Source organism: Hypanus sabinus, chromosome 22 (genome assembly GCF_030144855.1).
Source record: "Hypanus sabinus isolate sHypSab1 chromosome 22, sHypSab1.hap1, whole genome shotgun sequence".
NCBI lineage: Eukaryota > Metazoa > Chordata > Chondrichthyes > Myliobatiformes > Dasyatidae > Hypanus > Hypanus sabinus.
Window position 1 is genome coordinate 9,463,770 of NC_082727.1, and position 16,613 is coordinate 9,480,382.

At 44.3% G+C, this 16,613-nt stretch overlaps 2 protein-coding genes across 5 annotated transcripts in view; one reads left to right on the forward strand and one right to left on the reverse strand.

The window, feature by feature from the left end:
- The window catches only part of twnk (twinkle mtDNA helicase), a 29,940-nt gene extending 19,048 nt beyond the window's left edge, over window positions 1–10,892 (reverse strand). Inside the window, exons 1-2 of one of the 4 annotated variants that reach the window (XM_059947022.1) lie at window positions 5,520–5,763; window positions 4,720–4,833 (exon numbers count right to left, since the gene is read on the reverse strand). In XM_059947022.1, coding sequence (XP_059803005.1) covers window positions 4,720–4,833; window positions 5,520–5,631 — 226 coding nt within the window. In that variant the 5' untranslated portion in view covers window positions 5,632–5,763. Of the gene's footprint in view, window positions 1–1,546; window positions 1,645–4,719; window positions 4,834–5,515; window positions 5,764–10,694 lie in introns of those variants that run through there. The other 3 variants (XM_059947024.1, XM_059947023.1, XM_059947025.1) reach the window with 3 other exon arrangements.
- Window positions 5,766–16,613, forward strand: part of mrpl43 (mitochondrial ribosomal protein L43) — a 38,940-nt gene continuing 28,092 nt past the window's right edge. The window contains exons 1-2 of the mRNA XM_059947026.1: window positions 5,766–5,998; window positions 16,025–16,131. Of these exons, the coding sequence (XP_059803009.1) occupies window positions 5,868–5,998; window positions 16,025–16,131 (238 nt within the window). The 5' untranslated portion in view covers window positions 5,766–5,867. The remainder of the gene's footprint in view (window positions 5,999–16,024; window positions 16,132–16,613) is intronic.

The window sequence follows — 16,613 nt, forward strand, 5'->3', positions numbered from 1 at the left end:
ACAATACAACCATTGTTGGAAGAATCTCAGATGGAGATAAGAGGGCATACAGGAGTGAGATATACCAGCTAGCTGAGTTGTGTCGCAGCAACCACAACGTCAGTAAGACCAAAGAGCTGATTGTGGACTTCAGGAAGGGTAAGATGAAGGAACACACACTTGCAGGACTCTCAGTACCAGTAACTGTGGTGTTAACTGTTCAGGCTAACAAAATGGTCTCTCTGTATAGTTATAATAAAATGGCTTCTCTGTAATGTTATTTAATGCTGTAATGAGTTTCTGTATCTGGTATGTTTGGGTTATGACTGCCGATAAGGGGGGAACTAATCAATGGAGAATTGTTATGCTATCTTGTATGTGTAAGCTGAGCGGGAGTTCACGGTCTTTTTCGGGAGGAGAGCAAGGAGGACGGACATGTGAGGAGCGGACAGCGGTTCCAGAGCTACGGATACTGGACGTCGGCGGTTCGGACGGTGGCCGAAGGCTCGGAAGGTCGTTGTGGATGGAACCGGAGCCGTGAGCTCCAACGTATTAAAATATGTGCACAAACTGATAAACTTATTGATTTGGAGCCTTTAGGTTATCTGTTTCTACTAACCCATCACTAAGAAATAACTATAAAGTTGCAATTATTTACTCGCTTTGGTGTATTGTCTGGTATTCGTGTCCGAGCGTGTACTGGGGGGGGGCATTACACCATATTTACACTGAAGTATCACACTACTGGCGGGGCGACAGCAGTTCACCCTAGGCAAATGGGGGTAAGTTGGGGGCTACACACCTGTCCTCATCGAGGGATCACAAGTGGAGAGAGTGAATTCCTGGGTGTCAAGATCTTGGAGGATCTAACCTGGTCCCAACATATCAATGCAGCTATAAAGAAGGCAAGACAGCAGCTATATTTCATTAGGAGTTCGAGGAGATTTGGTTTGTCACCTAAAACATGTTGCATTACTGTCTGCTATGGAGTGGGGGGCTAATGCACAGGATTGTAAGAAAATAGACAAAGCTGTAAAATTAGTCAGCTCCATCTTGGGTACTAGCCTCCACAGCATGACCTCCATCGCCCAGGACACACCCTCTTCTCATTATTACCATCAGGTAGGAGGTACAGAAGCCAAAAGGCACACACTCAGCAGTTCAGTAATAGCTTCTTCCCCTCTATCATCCGATTCCTAAATGAACAACGAACACTACCTCACTTTTTTTTATATTATTTCTGCTTTTCACTGTTTTTAATTTAACTAGTTACTATATATACAGTGCCTATAAAAGTATTCAACCCCTTGGAAGTTCTTATGTTTTATTGTTCTACACCATTGAATCAGTGGATTTAGTTTGGCTTTTTTTGACACCAATCAACAGAAAAAGACTTTTGTGTTAAAGTGAAAACTGATCTCTACAAGGTGATCTAAATTAATCACAAATATAAAACACAAAATAATTGATTGTTCAAGTTTTCACCCCCCTTTAATATAACACACTGAATCATCACTGGTGCAACCAAAGGTTTTAGAAGTGACATAATTAGTTAAATAGAGATCACCTGTGCACTGTCCAGGTGTTTCAATTGATTGTAGTAAAAATACACCCTTGGTCAGAAGGTCCAACTGCTGGTGAGTCAGTATCCCGGCAAAAACTTCACCATGAAGACAAAAAGAACACTCCAAACAACTCCACAAAAAGTCTATTGAAAGCACACAAGTCAGGAGATGAATACAAGAAAATTTCCAAGTCACTTGGAGAACAGTTAAGTCAATCATCAAGGAATGCAAAGAATAAATCTGGTACAGCTGTTAATCTGCCTAGAGCAGGCCATCCTCAAAAACTGAGTGACCGCGCAAGAAGGGGATTAGTGAGGGTGGTCATCTAGAGACCCATGACAACTCTAGAGGGGTTACAAGCTTCAGAGGCTGAGATGGGAGAGACTGCGCATACAGCAACTGTTGCCAGAGTACTTCCCTAGTCTCAGCTTATGGGAGAGTGGCAAAGAGAAAGCCACTGTTGAAAAAAACTCACATGAAATCTCAGCTAGAGTTTGTCAGGAGGCATCTGGGAGACAGTGAAGTTGACTGGAAGAAGGTTCCATGGTTTCATGAAACCAAAATTGAGCTTTTTTACCATCAGACTTAATGCTATGTTTGGTAAGCCAAACACTACACATCATCCCTACCATGAAGCATGGTGGTGGCTGCATCATGCTGTGGGGATGCTTCACTGCAGCAGGCCCTGGAAGGCTTGTGAAGGAAGGAAGAGGGTAAAATGAATGCAGCAAAATACAGGGAAATCCTGCAGGAAAGCCCCATGCAGTCTGCAAGAGAACCATGACTTGGGAGGAGATTTGTTTTCCAGCGAGACAATGACTCCCCCCCCCCCCCCCCCAAGCACAAAGCCAAAGCTACACAGAAACGGCTTAAAAACAACGACATTAATGTCCAGGAGTGGGCAAGTCAGAGTCTGGTCCTCAATCCAATTGGGGATTTGTGGCTGGACTGGAAAAGGACTGTTCACTCACAATCCCCATGCAATCTGACAGAGCTTGAGCAGTTTTGTAAAGGATGGGGAAAAATTGCAGTGTCCAGATGTGCAAAGCTGATAGAGACCTATCCACACAGACTCAAGGCTGTAATTGCTGCCAAAGTCAGTAAATACTGATTTGAAGAAGCAACCAATTATTTTGTGTTTAATAATTGTAATAAATTTAAACTAATTTGTAAAAATTTGTTTTCACTTTGACACCAAAGAGCCTTTTCTGCTGATCAGTGTTAAAAAAGCCAAATTAAATCCACTGTGATTCAACGTAGTAATCCGATAAAACATGAAAACTTCTGGGGGAGGGGGAGGTGAATAGTTTTTATAGGCACTGTATATTACTGTAATTGATTTCTTCTATATTATTGTGTATTGCATTGCACTGCTGTATCAAGTTAACAAATTTCACAACATATGCCAGTGATATTAAACCTGATACTGATTCCTCTTAAGGATGTATATATTCTATACCTTACGAATTGCTTCCAGAAATTCCAGCCATTGCTGTGCTGCCATCACACTGCCTGTGTTCTTTTCCAATCAATCTTGGCCAACTCCACTCTCGTGTCTCTGTAATTCCCTTTACTCCACTATAATTCTGATATCAGGCTTTAGCTTCTCCTTCTCAACTTTCAGGGTGAATTTGATCATATTATGATCAACTGCCCCAAAAGGTTCCTTTACCTTAGAGCTCTCTACTCAATTCTAGATCACTGCACAACACCCAATCCAGAACAGCTGATCCCCTGGTGGGTTCAACCATGAGCTGCTCTAAAAATCCCACCTCTTAGGCACTCTATAAATTGCCCCTTCTTGGAATCCTTCACCAATCTGCTTTTCCCAATCTAGCTGCATATTGAAATTTCCCCATGATTATTGTAGCATTGCCCTTTTGGCATGCATTTTCTATCTCCCATTGTAATATGTAGGCCACATCCTCATTACTGTTTGGAGGTCTGTATACAGCTCCCATCAGGGTCTTTTTACCCTTTCAGTTCCTTCGCTCTATCCACAATGACACAGTACCTCTGACCTATGTCACCCCTTTCTAATGATTTGATTTAATTCCATTACCAACAGAGAAGTACCATCCCCTCTGCCCTCCTGCCTGTCCTTTTGATACAATGTGTATCCTTGGACATTAAGATCCCAGCTATAATCTTCTTTCAGCCATGATTCAGTGATGCCTACAACTTCTTACCTGCCCACAAGGATATTGGACCCTCCTGGTTCAGATGTAACCCGTCCCTTTTGGACAGGTCGTACTTTCCCCAGAAGAGATCCCAATGATCCAGAAATCTGAACCCCTGACCCCTGCACCAATTCCTCAGCCACACATTCGCATGACAAATCATCCTATTCTTAGCCTCACTGGCACATGGCACAAGCAGCAATCCAGAGATTACTACCCTGGAGGTCCTGGTTCTCAACTTTCTAACAAGCTCCCTAAATTCTCTTCAGGTCCTGCTCACCTTATCTACCGATGTCAATGGTGCCAATATGCAATGGACCTGATCTGAGACATCTCTGATCCTGCCACCAGGAGGGGGGGGGTGCAGCTCTTAAAGATAGAGGAGTCGAGGGATATGGGGAGAAGGCAGGGACGGGGTACTGATTGTGGATGATCAGCCATGATCACATTGAATGGCAGTGCTAGCTCGAAGGGCCGAATGGCCTACTCCTACACCTATTGTCTATTATCTACAACATGTCTCTATTGCCCCCACAGACCTGGTCTCTGTTATCTCCCATCACCACTGAAGTCCTCTTCACCTCCCTCTCTTCTGAGCCACAGCACCATTCTCGGTGCCGGAGACCCGGTCACTGTGTCCCCCCTCAGCAATATCTGAAGTTCTATAACTTTTATTGAGGGGAACGGTCTCAGGTGTACCCTGCACTGGCTGTGCATTCCCCCTCCTCCTCCTGAATACTTATGAAAAACTACATACACATGCAAAGACGACCAAACCAACGTGTATAAGATGACTAATGGTATAAATAATAAAAAGGTAAATAATTCTGATCCTGAAATAAATAACACAGGGAACATAAATTGCCAGAGTCCTTGTAGAGTCAATTCAAGGTTGAGGTGAGTAAAGTTTCTCCGTGCAATTTGCTGGTATCACTGGCTGTTGCCCGAAAGGTGCTAGCTAACGATCGACATTGTTAATGCTAATCACAGCCTACCTTTACTCACCGGATTTCCCATGCGCTGGACAAGGCAGCCGCGGGAACGGCGGCGACTAGAGCCCGTGTTCAGCGGGGAGAGAGCTGCCCGCCACGTGTGGCTCCGCGCGTTCTCTGTATCAAATAAAGTTCAAAAAAATCCGTTTTTTCACGTTGCACTCGTTTTCCCCGAGGAGGAGGAGTTTGAAACAATGATTATCTAACACGTACGGTATTGTATTATCTAACTTCACGAGCGGGAGACTAGCTGATCTATATACTGTATTGGGTTTCGTGACCCGTGTGAACAGTTTATTTCAACGCAAATGAACTGCGACGGTCAGAGCCAAGTAAAGGGTTAAGTGGAGTTGGGATTACACAGCAAGACTTTGTCTCTATTGTATTCAAGTACAGCCACAATGGCTCATTTACGAACTCGTTTCGGGATAAATAAATGTTTTTTTTATTTTTGCTGTGAGCATTGAGGCGGGAATTGGATTGAAGGAGTCCCCCCCCCCCTTCCCCCGACCCAGTTAACTTGATGTAATTTCCCAGAGTGTTTGGCCACTCTGGACCCGAGTTAAATACACGGACCAACAAGAAATCTGCTGGAGGAAGGCAGCGGGGGCCCATGAACCGTCGGCATTTCGGCTCGAAAGCCGGCACCTGACCCACGGGCGCTGCTCGACCCGTTGAGTTCCTCCAGAGACTCCTCTGCTGCTCGGGACTCGGCCATCTGCGGTCTCTCGTGTCTCCAAAGCCACGCACCGGGCTCGCTGCAGCCTGTCAGCAGGGGGGCTGAGCCGACACCACCTACCTACCCGCCTGCGGGCTCCGGCCTCTCGACGGGGCCGACACGTGCGCCAGCCCGGTCCGGCAACTACGCGCGGTGCCCATCGGCGACCGTGGGGAGGGAGGGGGCCTGTCAATCATGCATTACCCGGGGCAACCGCCGCCGGGCTGCCTCCCCACCGCTAGTATCCCGCTGCGCGGGCGGAGCGGTTTAGACGGCGCACACAGCGCATGCGGGCGGAGCGGTTTAGACGGCGCACACAGCGCATGCGGCCGGACGGGTTTAGACGGCGCACCGAGCGCACACGTGCTTTGCCGGCGGCGTCCGGTCGGCGCTGGGGAAGAATAGCGCGGACGGACATGGTGGAGAGGCCGAGATGACGGCCCGAGGAACGGCTAGTCGCTTCTTGCAAAGTGTTCTGCAGAACGGTGTGGGCAGGTACATCTGCCAGCTGAAGAGGCTCAGCATCGTCTTCAGCGCGAGTGCTGCAGGCAGCAGAGGGGTCAGGTCAGTAGGCCGCGTCCCTTCAGGATTTCCAACACCTCCCACACAATGAAGGTCAACTGTCTGTTTCTCTACAGACACTGCCCTTGCCTTCTGGGTACCTGCGGCGTTTTGTGTGTCGCCCCTTATTCGCTTGCCTGTATAAATGTTATATGCTCATAGTATGAGCTCCTATCACAGGTGGGTGGGGGGAGAAATATGTCGCACGTCTCTTTTAAACTTTCCTCATTTCATCTTAAGTATATGCTTAAGGTGTGTAAAAAGGGCCTGAGGGATCATTGGGGACCTGAGTCACCCCAACCACAAACTGTTCCAGCTGCTACCATCCGGGAAACGGCACCACAGCATAAAAGCCAGGACCAACGGGCTCCGGGACAGCTTCTTCCACCAGGCCATCATGAATTTATCAGTCTGCTGACACAACTGTATTTCTATTTTATATTGACTATCCTGTTGAACATACTGTTTATTATAAATTAATACAATTGCGCATTTAGACGGAGACGTAACGTAAAGATTTTTACTCATGTCTATGAAGGATATAAGTAATAAAGTCAATTCAATTCAATATGCTCTCTAGTACTTGACATTTTCACCCTGAAGAAAAAGACTATCATATTAGCGTGAGACGCGTGGAAGGGGCTCGGCCGAAAATGTCGACTGTTTACTCTTTTTTTTCCCCATAGATGCTGTCTGGCCTGCTGAGTTCTAACATTTTATATGCGTTGCTATCATATTAACCCACGTTTGGGCCATGTTCTAAAACTTTCTTAACCTTTTCAAATGTCTTTTAAATTTAATTGTACCCAATTCTTATGCCAGCTTGTTCAATATGCCTACCACCTTCTATGTTGTAAATTACATTTGCCTTACAGAAGGCAGGAAGTAGTCATGTTTAACTTTTCACCACCTCAGTTAAATCTCTTACTTTTTGACTCTATCCAGAGGAAAGGACAGTGACCAGCCATGGGTGATTTTAAGGCCTTCCCTCAGTATCCTTTACAGGAGTTAAAAACAGTCCCACTCTGTCCAGTCTCTGCTTATACAGTACTGCGCAAAAGTCTTAGACACATGTTTACAGTGTGCTAGAAAGTTTGTGAACCCTATAAAATTTCTCTATTTCTGCACAGATAGACCTAAAAGGTGATCAAATCTTCTTGCAAGTCCTAAAGCTAGAGAACTCACAAAAATTATACTTTTTCATTTATTTATTAATTATTCATTATTTATATGTATTTGTTGGAAAAAGTATGTGAACCTTTGCTTTCACTAACTGGTGTGACCCCCTTGTACAGCAATAATTTCAAACTTTCCAGGACTTGTTGATCAGTCCCTCACATTGGTTTGGAGGAATTTTAGGCCGTTACTCCTGACAAAACTGCTTCAACTCCTGGATGTTGGTGGGCTTCCTTGCATGAACTACTTGCTTCAGGTCTTTCCACAATATTTCTATTGGGTTAAGGTCAAGACTTTGACTCGGCCATTTCAAAACACGGATCTTCTTTTTAAACCATTCTGTTGATTTATCCTTGTCATTTGGATCATTGTCTTGTTGCATTATCCAACTTCTATCAAGCTTCAGGTGACAGACTGCTACCCTGACATTCTCCTGTAAAATGTCATTATATAATTTTGAGTTCATTGTTCCCTCAGTGACATCAAGCTGTCCAGGTCCCAAGGCAGCGAATCAGCCCTAAACCATGATGCTTCTTCCACCATGCTTCACAGTTGGAATGAGGTGTTGGTGTGCAGTGCCCCCTTTCCTCCAAACATAGCAGTGTACATTTCTGCCAAAAAGTTCAATTTTTGTCTCATCTATCTACAGAACATTGTGGAACATCTAGATGGTCTTTTGCAAACTTGAGAAGTGCAGCAATGTTTTTTTTTGGCGAGTAGTGGTTTCCTTCCATGAACACCATTCTTGTTTGGTGTGTTTCTTGCAGTGGACACATGAACAGAGACTTTAGCAAGTTCTAGAGATTTTTGTAGTTAAATGAGCTGGGGCACACTTCCGTGATAACTTAGCAATAAAGTGCGCTTTGTGCAGTATTGCATGTGCAAGGCTTATTTTGGATCTGCAATCAGTACTTAACTTTTGGCGCAACGAGGGTCACACCAGTTACTGAAAGAAAAGGTTCACATACTTTGTCCAAGAAATACATGTAATATTGGATCATTATTTAATTTGGTTCTCTACATCTAGTTTTAAAATTTGTGTGAAAATCTGATCAGATTTAGCACATTTGCAAAAATAGAGAAAATTCTACAGGATTCTCAAACTTTCTGGAACCACTGTATAGCTAGAGTGCCAAAGATATTTTTACAGTACTGTAGTAATTTTATGTATTGTGACAACATGCAAGTCTCTTTCTTATGAAGTGTGTCACACATTTCAGAACATCACGAAGTTCTGAATGCTTTTGAGCATCTTCCCTCCCTCTTCAGCTTCACCTCAGGGTCCAGGATAACTTTCTACTTCAGTTCTTTATGCTGCATACTGGCTGATGTTTGACCAACAGGCTCTGCCGAAGGTGATACAGCTAGTGTAATGGGTAAGCATAGAAAACCTGCAGCACAATACAGGCCGTTTGGCCCACAATGTTGTGCCAAACATGTCCATACCCTAGAAATAACTAGGCTTACCCATAATCCTCTATTTTTCTAAGTCTCTTAAAAGACCCTTTTCATATCCACCTCCACCACCGTTGTCAGCAGCCTATTCCATGCACTCACCACTCTCTGAATAAAAAAACCTTACCCCTATCATCTCTGTACCTTAAACCTGTGTCCTCTTGTAGCAACTATTCTAACCTTGGGGGGAAAAAAGCCTCTGACAATCCACACGATCAGTGCCTCTCTTCATCTTGTACACCTCTATCAGGTCACCTGTCATCCTCCGTCGCTCCAAGAAGAAAAGGCCAAGTTCACTCAAGGCATGCTCCCCAATCCAGGCAACATCCTTGTAAATCTCCTCTGCACCCTTTTGATGGCTTCCACATCCTTCCTGTAGTGAGGCGACCAGAACTAAGCACAGTACTCCAAGTGGGGTCTGACCAGGGTCCTATATAGCTGCAACATTACCTCTTGGCTCCTAAATTCAATTCCACGATCGATGAAGGCCAATACACTGTATGCCTTCTTAACCACAGAGTCAACCTGCGCAGCTGCTTTGAGTGTCCGATGGATTTGGACCCCAAGATCCCTCTAATCCTCCACACTGCCAAGAGTTTTGCCATTAATACAGGTCCACAATCCCTTATCCAAAATCCTTGGGGCCAGTTGCGTTTCGGAATTCAGAATTTTTCTGACTTCAGAAAATTGATAATTGATAATTAACCTGTCTCGGTGTGAGTGGGCTTTAGGACCCAGGGGAGGTCCGGACCTATGCACATCCTCCTGTATACTTTAAATAATCTCTAGATTACTTATAAAACCCAATACAATGTAAATAGTTATACTGTACTGTTTAGGGAATTATGACAAGAAAAAATGTCTGTACGTGCTCAAACATCAAGTGCTGGAGAGAGAACTTCTGGTTTTTCCCGATCCGCACTCTTTTACAAATATTATTACAGTTTATTTATAGAGTAATATATCAATAAATGAAATAGTGGGATAATTATAGACCATAAATACACTAGTACATTTTATTTCCAACAAAAACATTCAATAAAACATAAAAATACACAGCTTCAAACGAACAGAATCAAACACGTGGTAAATGACTTATTGGAATAAACGTAGAACGTAAATAGGACATGTACAGGTTCAGGCTAAGCTAAATACTCTACAGGTACCTCTAGTTAAGTTGCATTACATGTGGCAAACAAAGCTAAATACTCTACAAGTACTTGATGGGCCAGGAACAGGATTCTCAAGTCATGAAGCAGCACTACGACTGTTTTTAAAGACTTTTTCAAGTGTTATCTGTATCATTAACATAGGTTTACGTCTAAGCAATCTCCCTTTAACTGAGTAAACTGCCATAATCTCTTGCTCACTGATAAATGCACATTGTTCAAGACCAGCAATTAACTGATCACACATTTTCACCATATCAACTTTGGTGATTTTTTTTTCACCTGTGCTCACTATGTCATCATCATCACTACTATCTTCATGTTTATCTGTATTTAACACCATTTCAGCAATTTCCCCATCACTCAAGGAATGCACAACAGGTGCATCGTTGTCAATGTTCAGCATTTCTTTGACGTCAGCTTCCTCTAACTTATTTACACTTCCATTCGATAACATTTTAGTGTAGGTTATGAGGTTTGATATCATCATCTTCTCATTAGTGACACGAAATCCTTATTTACAGACACACCATGATCAAGCTTCTGCAATAACTCCACTTGCTGCGTTATTGATAATGATAGATGCTTCCTTCTCTTTTTTTCATTGTTACCCATAGGGGTATCTGCAGCTCTTTTTGACATTTTCACAGTGAAATTAAACACAAAGTCAACAGTAAACATAAAATATCAGCGAACGGCAAAAGCACGTGTAACCAGTATGAGTGCTGAGCCACAACTGACGTCTGGCGGCCTCTGCTAGTACTGCAACATCACACCTGAGTGACGTCAGCTGTTGGTGAAAAAAACTTCGGTTTTCAGATTTCAGATGAGGGATTGTGGACCTGTACTATATTCTGCCATCATACTTGACCTACCAAAATGAACCACTTCACACTTACCTGGGTTGAACTCCATCTGCCACTTCTCAGCCCAGTTTTGCATCTGATCAATGTCCTGCTGTAACCTCTGGCAGCACTCCACACTATCCACAACACCTCCAACCTTTGTGTCATCAGGAAACTTACTAACCCATCCCTCCACTTCCTCATCCAGGTCATTTATAAAAATCACAATGGGTAAGGGTCGCAGAACAGATCCCTGAGGCACTTCATGCAGAATATGACCCGTCTACAACCACTCTGCCTTCTGTGGGCAAGCCAGTTCTGGATCTTCAAAGCAATGTCCCCTTGGATCCCATGCCTCCTTACTTTCTCAGTGAGCCTTCAATGGGGTACCTTATCAAATACCTTGCTGAAATTCATTTACACTACATCTACTGCTTTTCCTTCATCAGTGTGTTTAGTCACATCCTCAGAAAATTCAAGCAGGCTCGTAAGCCATGACCTGCCCTTGACAAAGCCATGCTGACTATTCCTAATCATATTATACCCCTCCAAAGGTTCAGGATCTTCTCCATCAACTTACCAACCACTGAGGTAAGACTCACTGGTCTATAATTTCCTGGGCTATCTCTACTCACTTTCTTGAATAAAGGAACAACATCGGCAACCCTCCAATCCTCCCATCTCCATTTATGATTCAAAGATCATCACCAGAGGTTCAGCAATCTCCTCCCTCGCCTCCCATGGTAGCCTGGGCTACACCTCATCTGGTCCCAGTGACTTATCCAACTTGATGCTTTCCAAAAGCTCTAACACATCCTCTTTCTTAATATCTACATGCTCAAGCTTTTCTGTCTGCTGCAAGTCATCGCTACAATCACCAATATCCTTTTTCATAGTGAATACTGAAGTAAAGTATTCATTAAGTACCTCTGCTATTTCCTCCAGTTCCATACACACTTTCCCACTGTCACACTTGATAGCTCCTATTCTTTCCTGTCTTATCCTCTTGCTCTTCACATACTTGGAGAATGCCTTGGGGTTTTCCTTAATTCTGCCTGCCAATGCCTTCTCATGGCCCCTTCTGGCTCTCCTAATTTCCTTTTTAAGCTCCTTCCTGTTATCCTTATAATCTTCTAGATCTCTAAGATTATCTAACTCTCTGAACCTTCTATAAGATTTATTACAGCCGTTGTACCCCATGGTTCCTGTACCCTACCATAACTTCCCTGTCTCATTGGAACGTACCTATGCAGAACTCCACACAAATATCCTGTGAACATTTGCCACATTTCTTTCGTACTTTCCTCTGAGAACATCTGTTCCCAATTTAAGCTTCCAGTTTCCTGCCTGATAGCCTCATAATTCCCCTTACTCCAATTAAATGCTTTTAAACACTATCTCTGATCAATAGTGCCACGCCCCTACCTCTTTTGCCTCCTTTCTGAAACATCTAAAACCCGGCACTTGAAGTAACCATTCCTGTCCCTGAGCCATCTCAGTCTCTGTAATGGCTACCACATCATAGCTCCAATTACTGATCCACTTTGTTCACAATACTCCTTGCGTTAAAATAGACACATCTCAAACCGTCCATCTGAGTGTGTCCCTTCTCTATCACCTGCCTATCCTCCTTCACACACTGCCTCCAAGCTTTCTCTATTTGTGAGCCAACCACCTCTTCCCCAGTAGCCTTAGCAAACTTCCCCGCCAGGATATTGGTCCCCCTGGGATTCAAGTGCAATCCATCCTTTTTGTACAGGTCACTCCTGCCCCCTGCTCCAATCCCTCAGCCACACATTTATCCTCCACCTCATTCTGTTTCTATTCTCACTGTCGTGTGGCACAGGCAGTAATCCTGCGATTACCACCTTTGCAGTCCTGCTTCTCAATTTCCTTCCTATCTCCCTGTAGTCTTTTTTCAGGACCTCCTCCCTTTTCCTACCTATGTCATTGGTACCAATGTGTACCATGACCTCTGGCTGTTCTCTCTCCCACTGCAGGATATCTTGGACACGATCTGGCACCTGGGAGGCAAACTACCATCTGAATTTCTTTCCTGCATCCACAGAATCGCCTGTCTGACCCCCTAACTATAGAGTCCCCTATCACTACTGCCTTCCTCTTCCCTTCCCTATCCTTCTGAGCTACAGGGCCAGACTCTGTGCCAGAGGCATGGCCACTGTTGCTTCCCCCAGGTAGGCTGTCTCTTCCAACAGTACTCTAACAGCAGTACTTGTCAAATGGTACACTCTAGTACCTCTTCCCCCTCCTGACTGTGACCCACCTGTCTGCCTCCCGTGGCCCCGGAGTGACCACCTGCCTATAACTTCTCTCTATCACCTCCTCACTCTCCCTGACCAGACGAAGGTCATTGAGCTGCAACTCCAGTTCCCTAACGAGTCCCTTACGAGCTGCAGCTCGACACATCGGGTGCAGATATAGCTGTCTGGGAGGCTGGGAGACTCCAGGACCTCCCACATCTGACACCGAGTACAGAACGCCTGTAGTATAGGAGGATGCGCCAATAACACTGGGCTTCTGAGTGCTGATGATTAGTTGGCTATTATTATGCTGAATACTCCTTTCTCATTTTAATCAGTGGTTGACTAGGTACCTCTGATGTTCCAGTTTTTCCCAAGGATGTTTGTGAGCTTCCTGCAGATGTTTCCTCTGTCCATCTGGTGATCTGTCACCGTGATGTTTGGAATAGAGTGATTGTTTTAAAAATTATTGCCAGCCGTGCATGTAGTTAGTGCATCACTTTACAGTAATCATTGATCCAGGGTCAATTCCTGCTGCTGTTTATAAGGAGTTTGAAAGTTCTCCCTGTGACTGTGTGGGTTTTCCTCATACATTTTAAAGACGCACTGTTAGGTTAGTGAGTTGTGGGCATGCTCTGTTGGCACCAGAGTCGTGGCGACACCACATTTCATTGTGTTTTGAAGTACATGTAACAAACAAAGCTAATCTGTATAAAGAGTGAGGTGGTACCAATTGGAATGAACCTGATGTAATTCGATGCAGCTGACGTTGGTCTGGTAGAGGATGTGAATATTGGTTGGTTGATGGATTTGAGGATTTAACGGAGACAGCCAAGATGACATCTCGGCAGTACTTTTAACTTCTGCTCAAGGTAGAGCTCGACTCAAACGTGCACAGAAAGGCAAGGACCACTGGGGCTGATAACCAGTGAGCATTATGCCGGGTTTCAGGTCTCCATCAACAACATTTTATTCAGACAGTCAAAGACTGTGCTGTTATATTGTATGGTAATGAATTGTGTTTGTCTTTGGGAGATGGCACCTAAATTATTGTAATTAGTCTGTGTTTTCTAGGCTCTTATGGACTTCCATTCTGTACAAAGGGTAAGCATGGTGGAGCATTTTAAGTTTGAGGTGTTAGGTGTAAAACCCAACTCCGTATCACTGAACAAGTTGATCATTTGGAGCTTGGGCTTGGGCCATGTGCATACGCGAGCGTTACCTACTTATCGTAGATCCGTGTCCAGAGCAAAGGTGGCATAGGTTGAGCAGTTTCCTACTTGTCGGGTAGACTAGCATCACTCCAACAAGAAGCTCTTTTTTGTAGTAGGATGTTGGGGAAAAGATTGAGAAAGGTGTTGGGGCGACGACATGACCTTGTTCTGAAACTAATGTGTCCAACTGGGCTGATTGTTTAAGATTAAGCTTTGCTTACCAGTGTATAACAGACTTGGGAGTGTGAGAGGAGACAAATTTCCTTGGGCAGTTGGATTTGAGAACTTTATTTCACAACCCCTCTGGAATGAAGAAGTCAAAGTATTCTGAGGTTAAGAGGCCATGTGTGGTGACTGATGCTTCTTCGAGCTTTTCCTTTAGAGTTGAGGCATAGTAGTGATCATGTCCTTTGTTCTAGACAGACAGAATCCATGGCATGCTTCAGGAAACAGACCTTTGATGACTGGGAAGAGGCAGCTGACTAGCTTCTCCCTGTAGCCGAGAAAAGGGAGTCTCTAGAGCAGAGTTTCCCATTAACCAAGGGGTCAGTGGCAATAAAACATCACAAACTGATGCAGGATCTCAGTGGGTCAAGTTGCATCTGTGGCGGGATGGGGCAGAAATTTTCACCATTACAGCAGCAGGACTGAGGCCACTGTAGTCAGTGTAAAGAGCCAAGGGGAGGCAAGGGTTGGTTAAATGTACAGGTTGACCAAAGAGGGAGGAAGGGTGATGGGCAGGTGAAGCCGGCCAGGGAGGAGAAAGTGAGGGGGAGGGAATCTCTTTGAAACCTATCGAATATTGAAAGGCCTGGAGTGGATGTGGAGAGGATGCTTCCTATAGTGGTGGAGTCTAGGACCAGAAGGCTGGTGGGTGGTGAATCTCTGGAATTCATCGCCACAGATGGCTGAGGAGGGAATGGGCTCTTGTTTAGTAAGGGCATCAAGGTTTACAGGGAAAATGGGGTTTAGCGATGATGGAATGGTGGTTCAGACTCAGAGGTCCGGATGGCCGATTTCTCCTCCTATGTCCTCTGGTCTTATCATTCTTGGGCCTGTGGTTCCAACAAGCTGGAGATATGATTTTGAATTATTGAATGAAGTTCTTCCTCATCAAGTTTCTGAACTTCATTGTCAATACTCCCTGCAAGCAGGTGCTGACTACTTCCCTGTCCATGATTCACCTCTATTTCTTGGCTGACAGCAAGTGGTCCCTTGAGTGCTTGAGCCACGGCGGTGCGGCTGAATCCTTGCATGTCGTGGTTACCTTCTGAAGATTCTGCAGTCTTTCTACACAGATTCCCTATTGAACCTTGGCCCTCAGGTGTTTTGTAGTATTGTTTCTTTTCCCTTGAGGTACGGTAGACTTTCCAATCTCAGTATGCCTTGCACTAATAAGTTGTTGGATTTCCAGCTTATTTTCTTAGAATTAATCCTGGTGATTGCAGTGGATTTCAGCACATCCAAGGACACTGTAGGTCTATGAGTGATATCAGGTTGTGAGACATTTTCTGTGAAGAGCTGTCTTCATGCAGGCTGAGATCTTGCAGCGGCACCTCTGTATCTAAAGAATTTTTGAAGATTAGCTTTATTTGTCATGTGTATTGAAACATACTCTGAAATGTCATTTGTGTTAAAAACCAACACAGCCCAAGGGGCAGCCCATGTGTGTCACCATGCTTCCAGCTTACTAATGCTAACTTGTATATTTTCAAAATTTGAGAAAGAAAGGGAACAACCAGATGAAAACCCCAGGGTCACAGTGAACATGTACAAACTCACACAGACAGCAGTGGGAGATGAACCAGAATCGCTGAAGCTGCACTACCGTGCTGCTCTGTTCTTCTATCCCTCTTTGTTTCTACTTCAATACTTCTAAAGTATCTCCGTGTTCTTTGGTCTCCTGCAGAGAATACATTGAAGAAGGCGTGGTAGATTTTGCACGGCAGCATCCTGGGATTGTCGTCTACGTCACTCCAAAGAAATGCCATGTTCCTAAGTTGGTTGCAGAATACTGTGAGTTGCTGGAGCATTGCTCCAAATCCCAAGTACATCGCAAATGGGATATAGTTTATTTTCCGAGGAGGGACATTAGAAAAACAGGATACATTCCTGTTCAACTTGTGTTCGGTAACCTAAGTAAATGTTGGATTAACTAGTCTGCCAATTTGGATCTTGGGCCCTAGATTAAGCCATTTCATACCCTTTTCTTTGCTTCCTATTAACTGTAGGGTTTTTCTGATAAACACAGAACAAAGGAGGCCATTTGGCCCATTGTGACTACTAACTATTTGTAAGCAGCTGTCAATACTTCAACTACCTTGTACATTCCCCACTTCCTTTCATCTTTTCAACTGTTTATCGATTTCCCCCTTTATGCATGCCAAGAGGACAATGTTACAATAATCATGGGGGATTCCAATATGCAGGTAGGTTGGGAAAATCAGGTTGGTGCTGGATCCCAAGAGGGAGAATTACTAGAGTGCTGATGAGGTGGC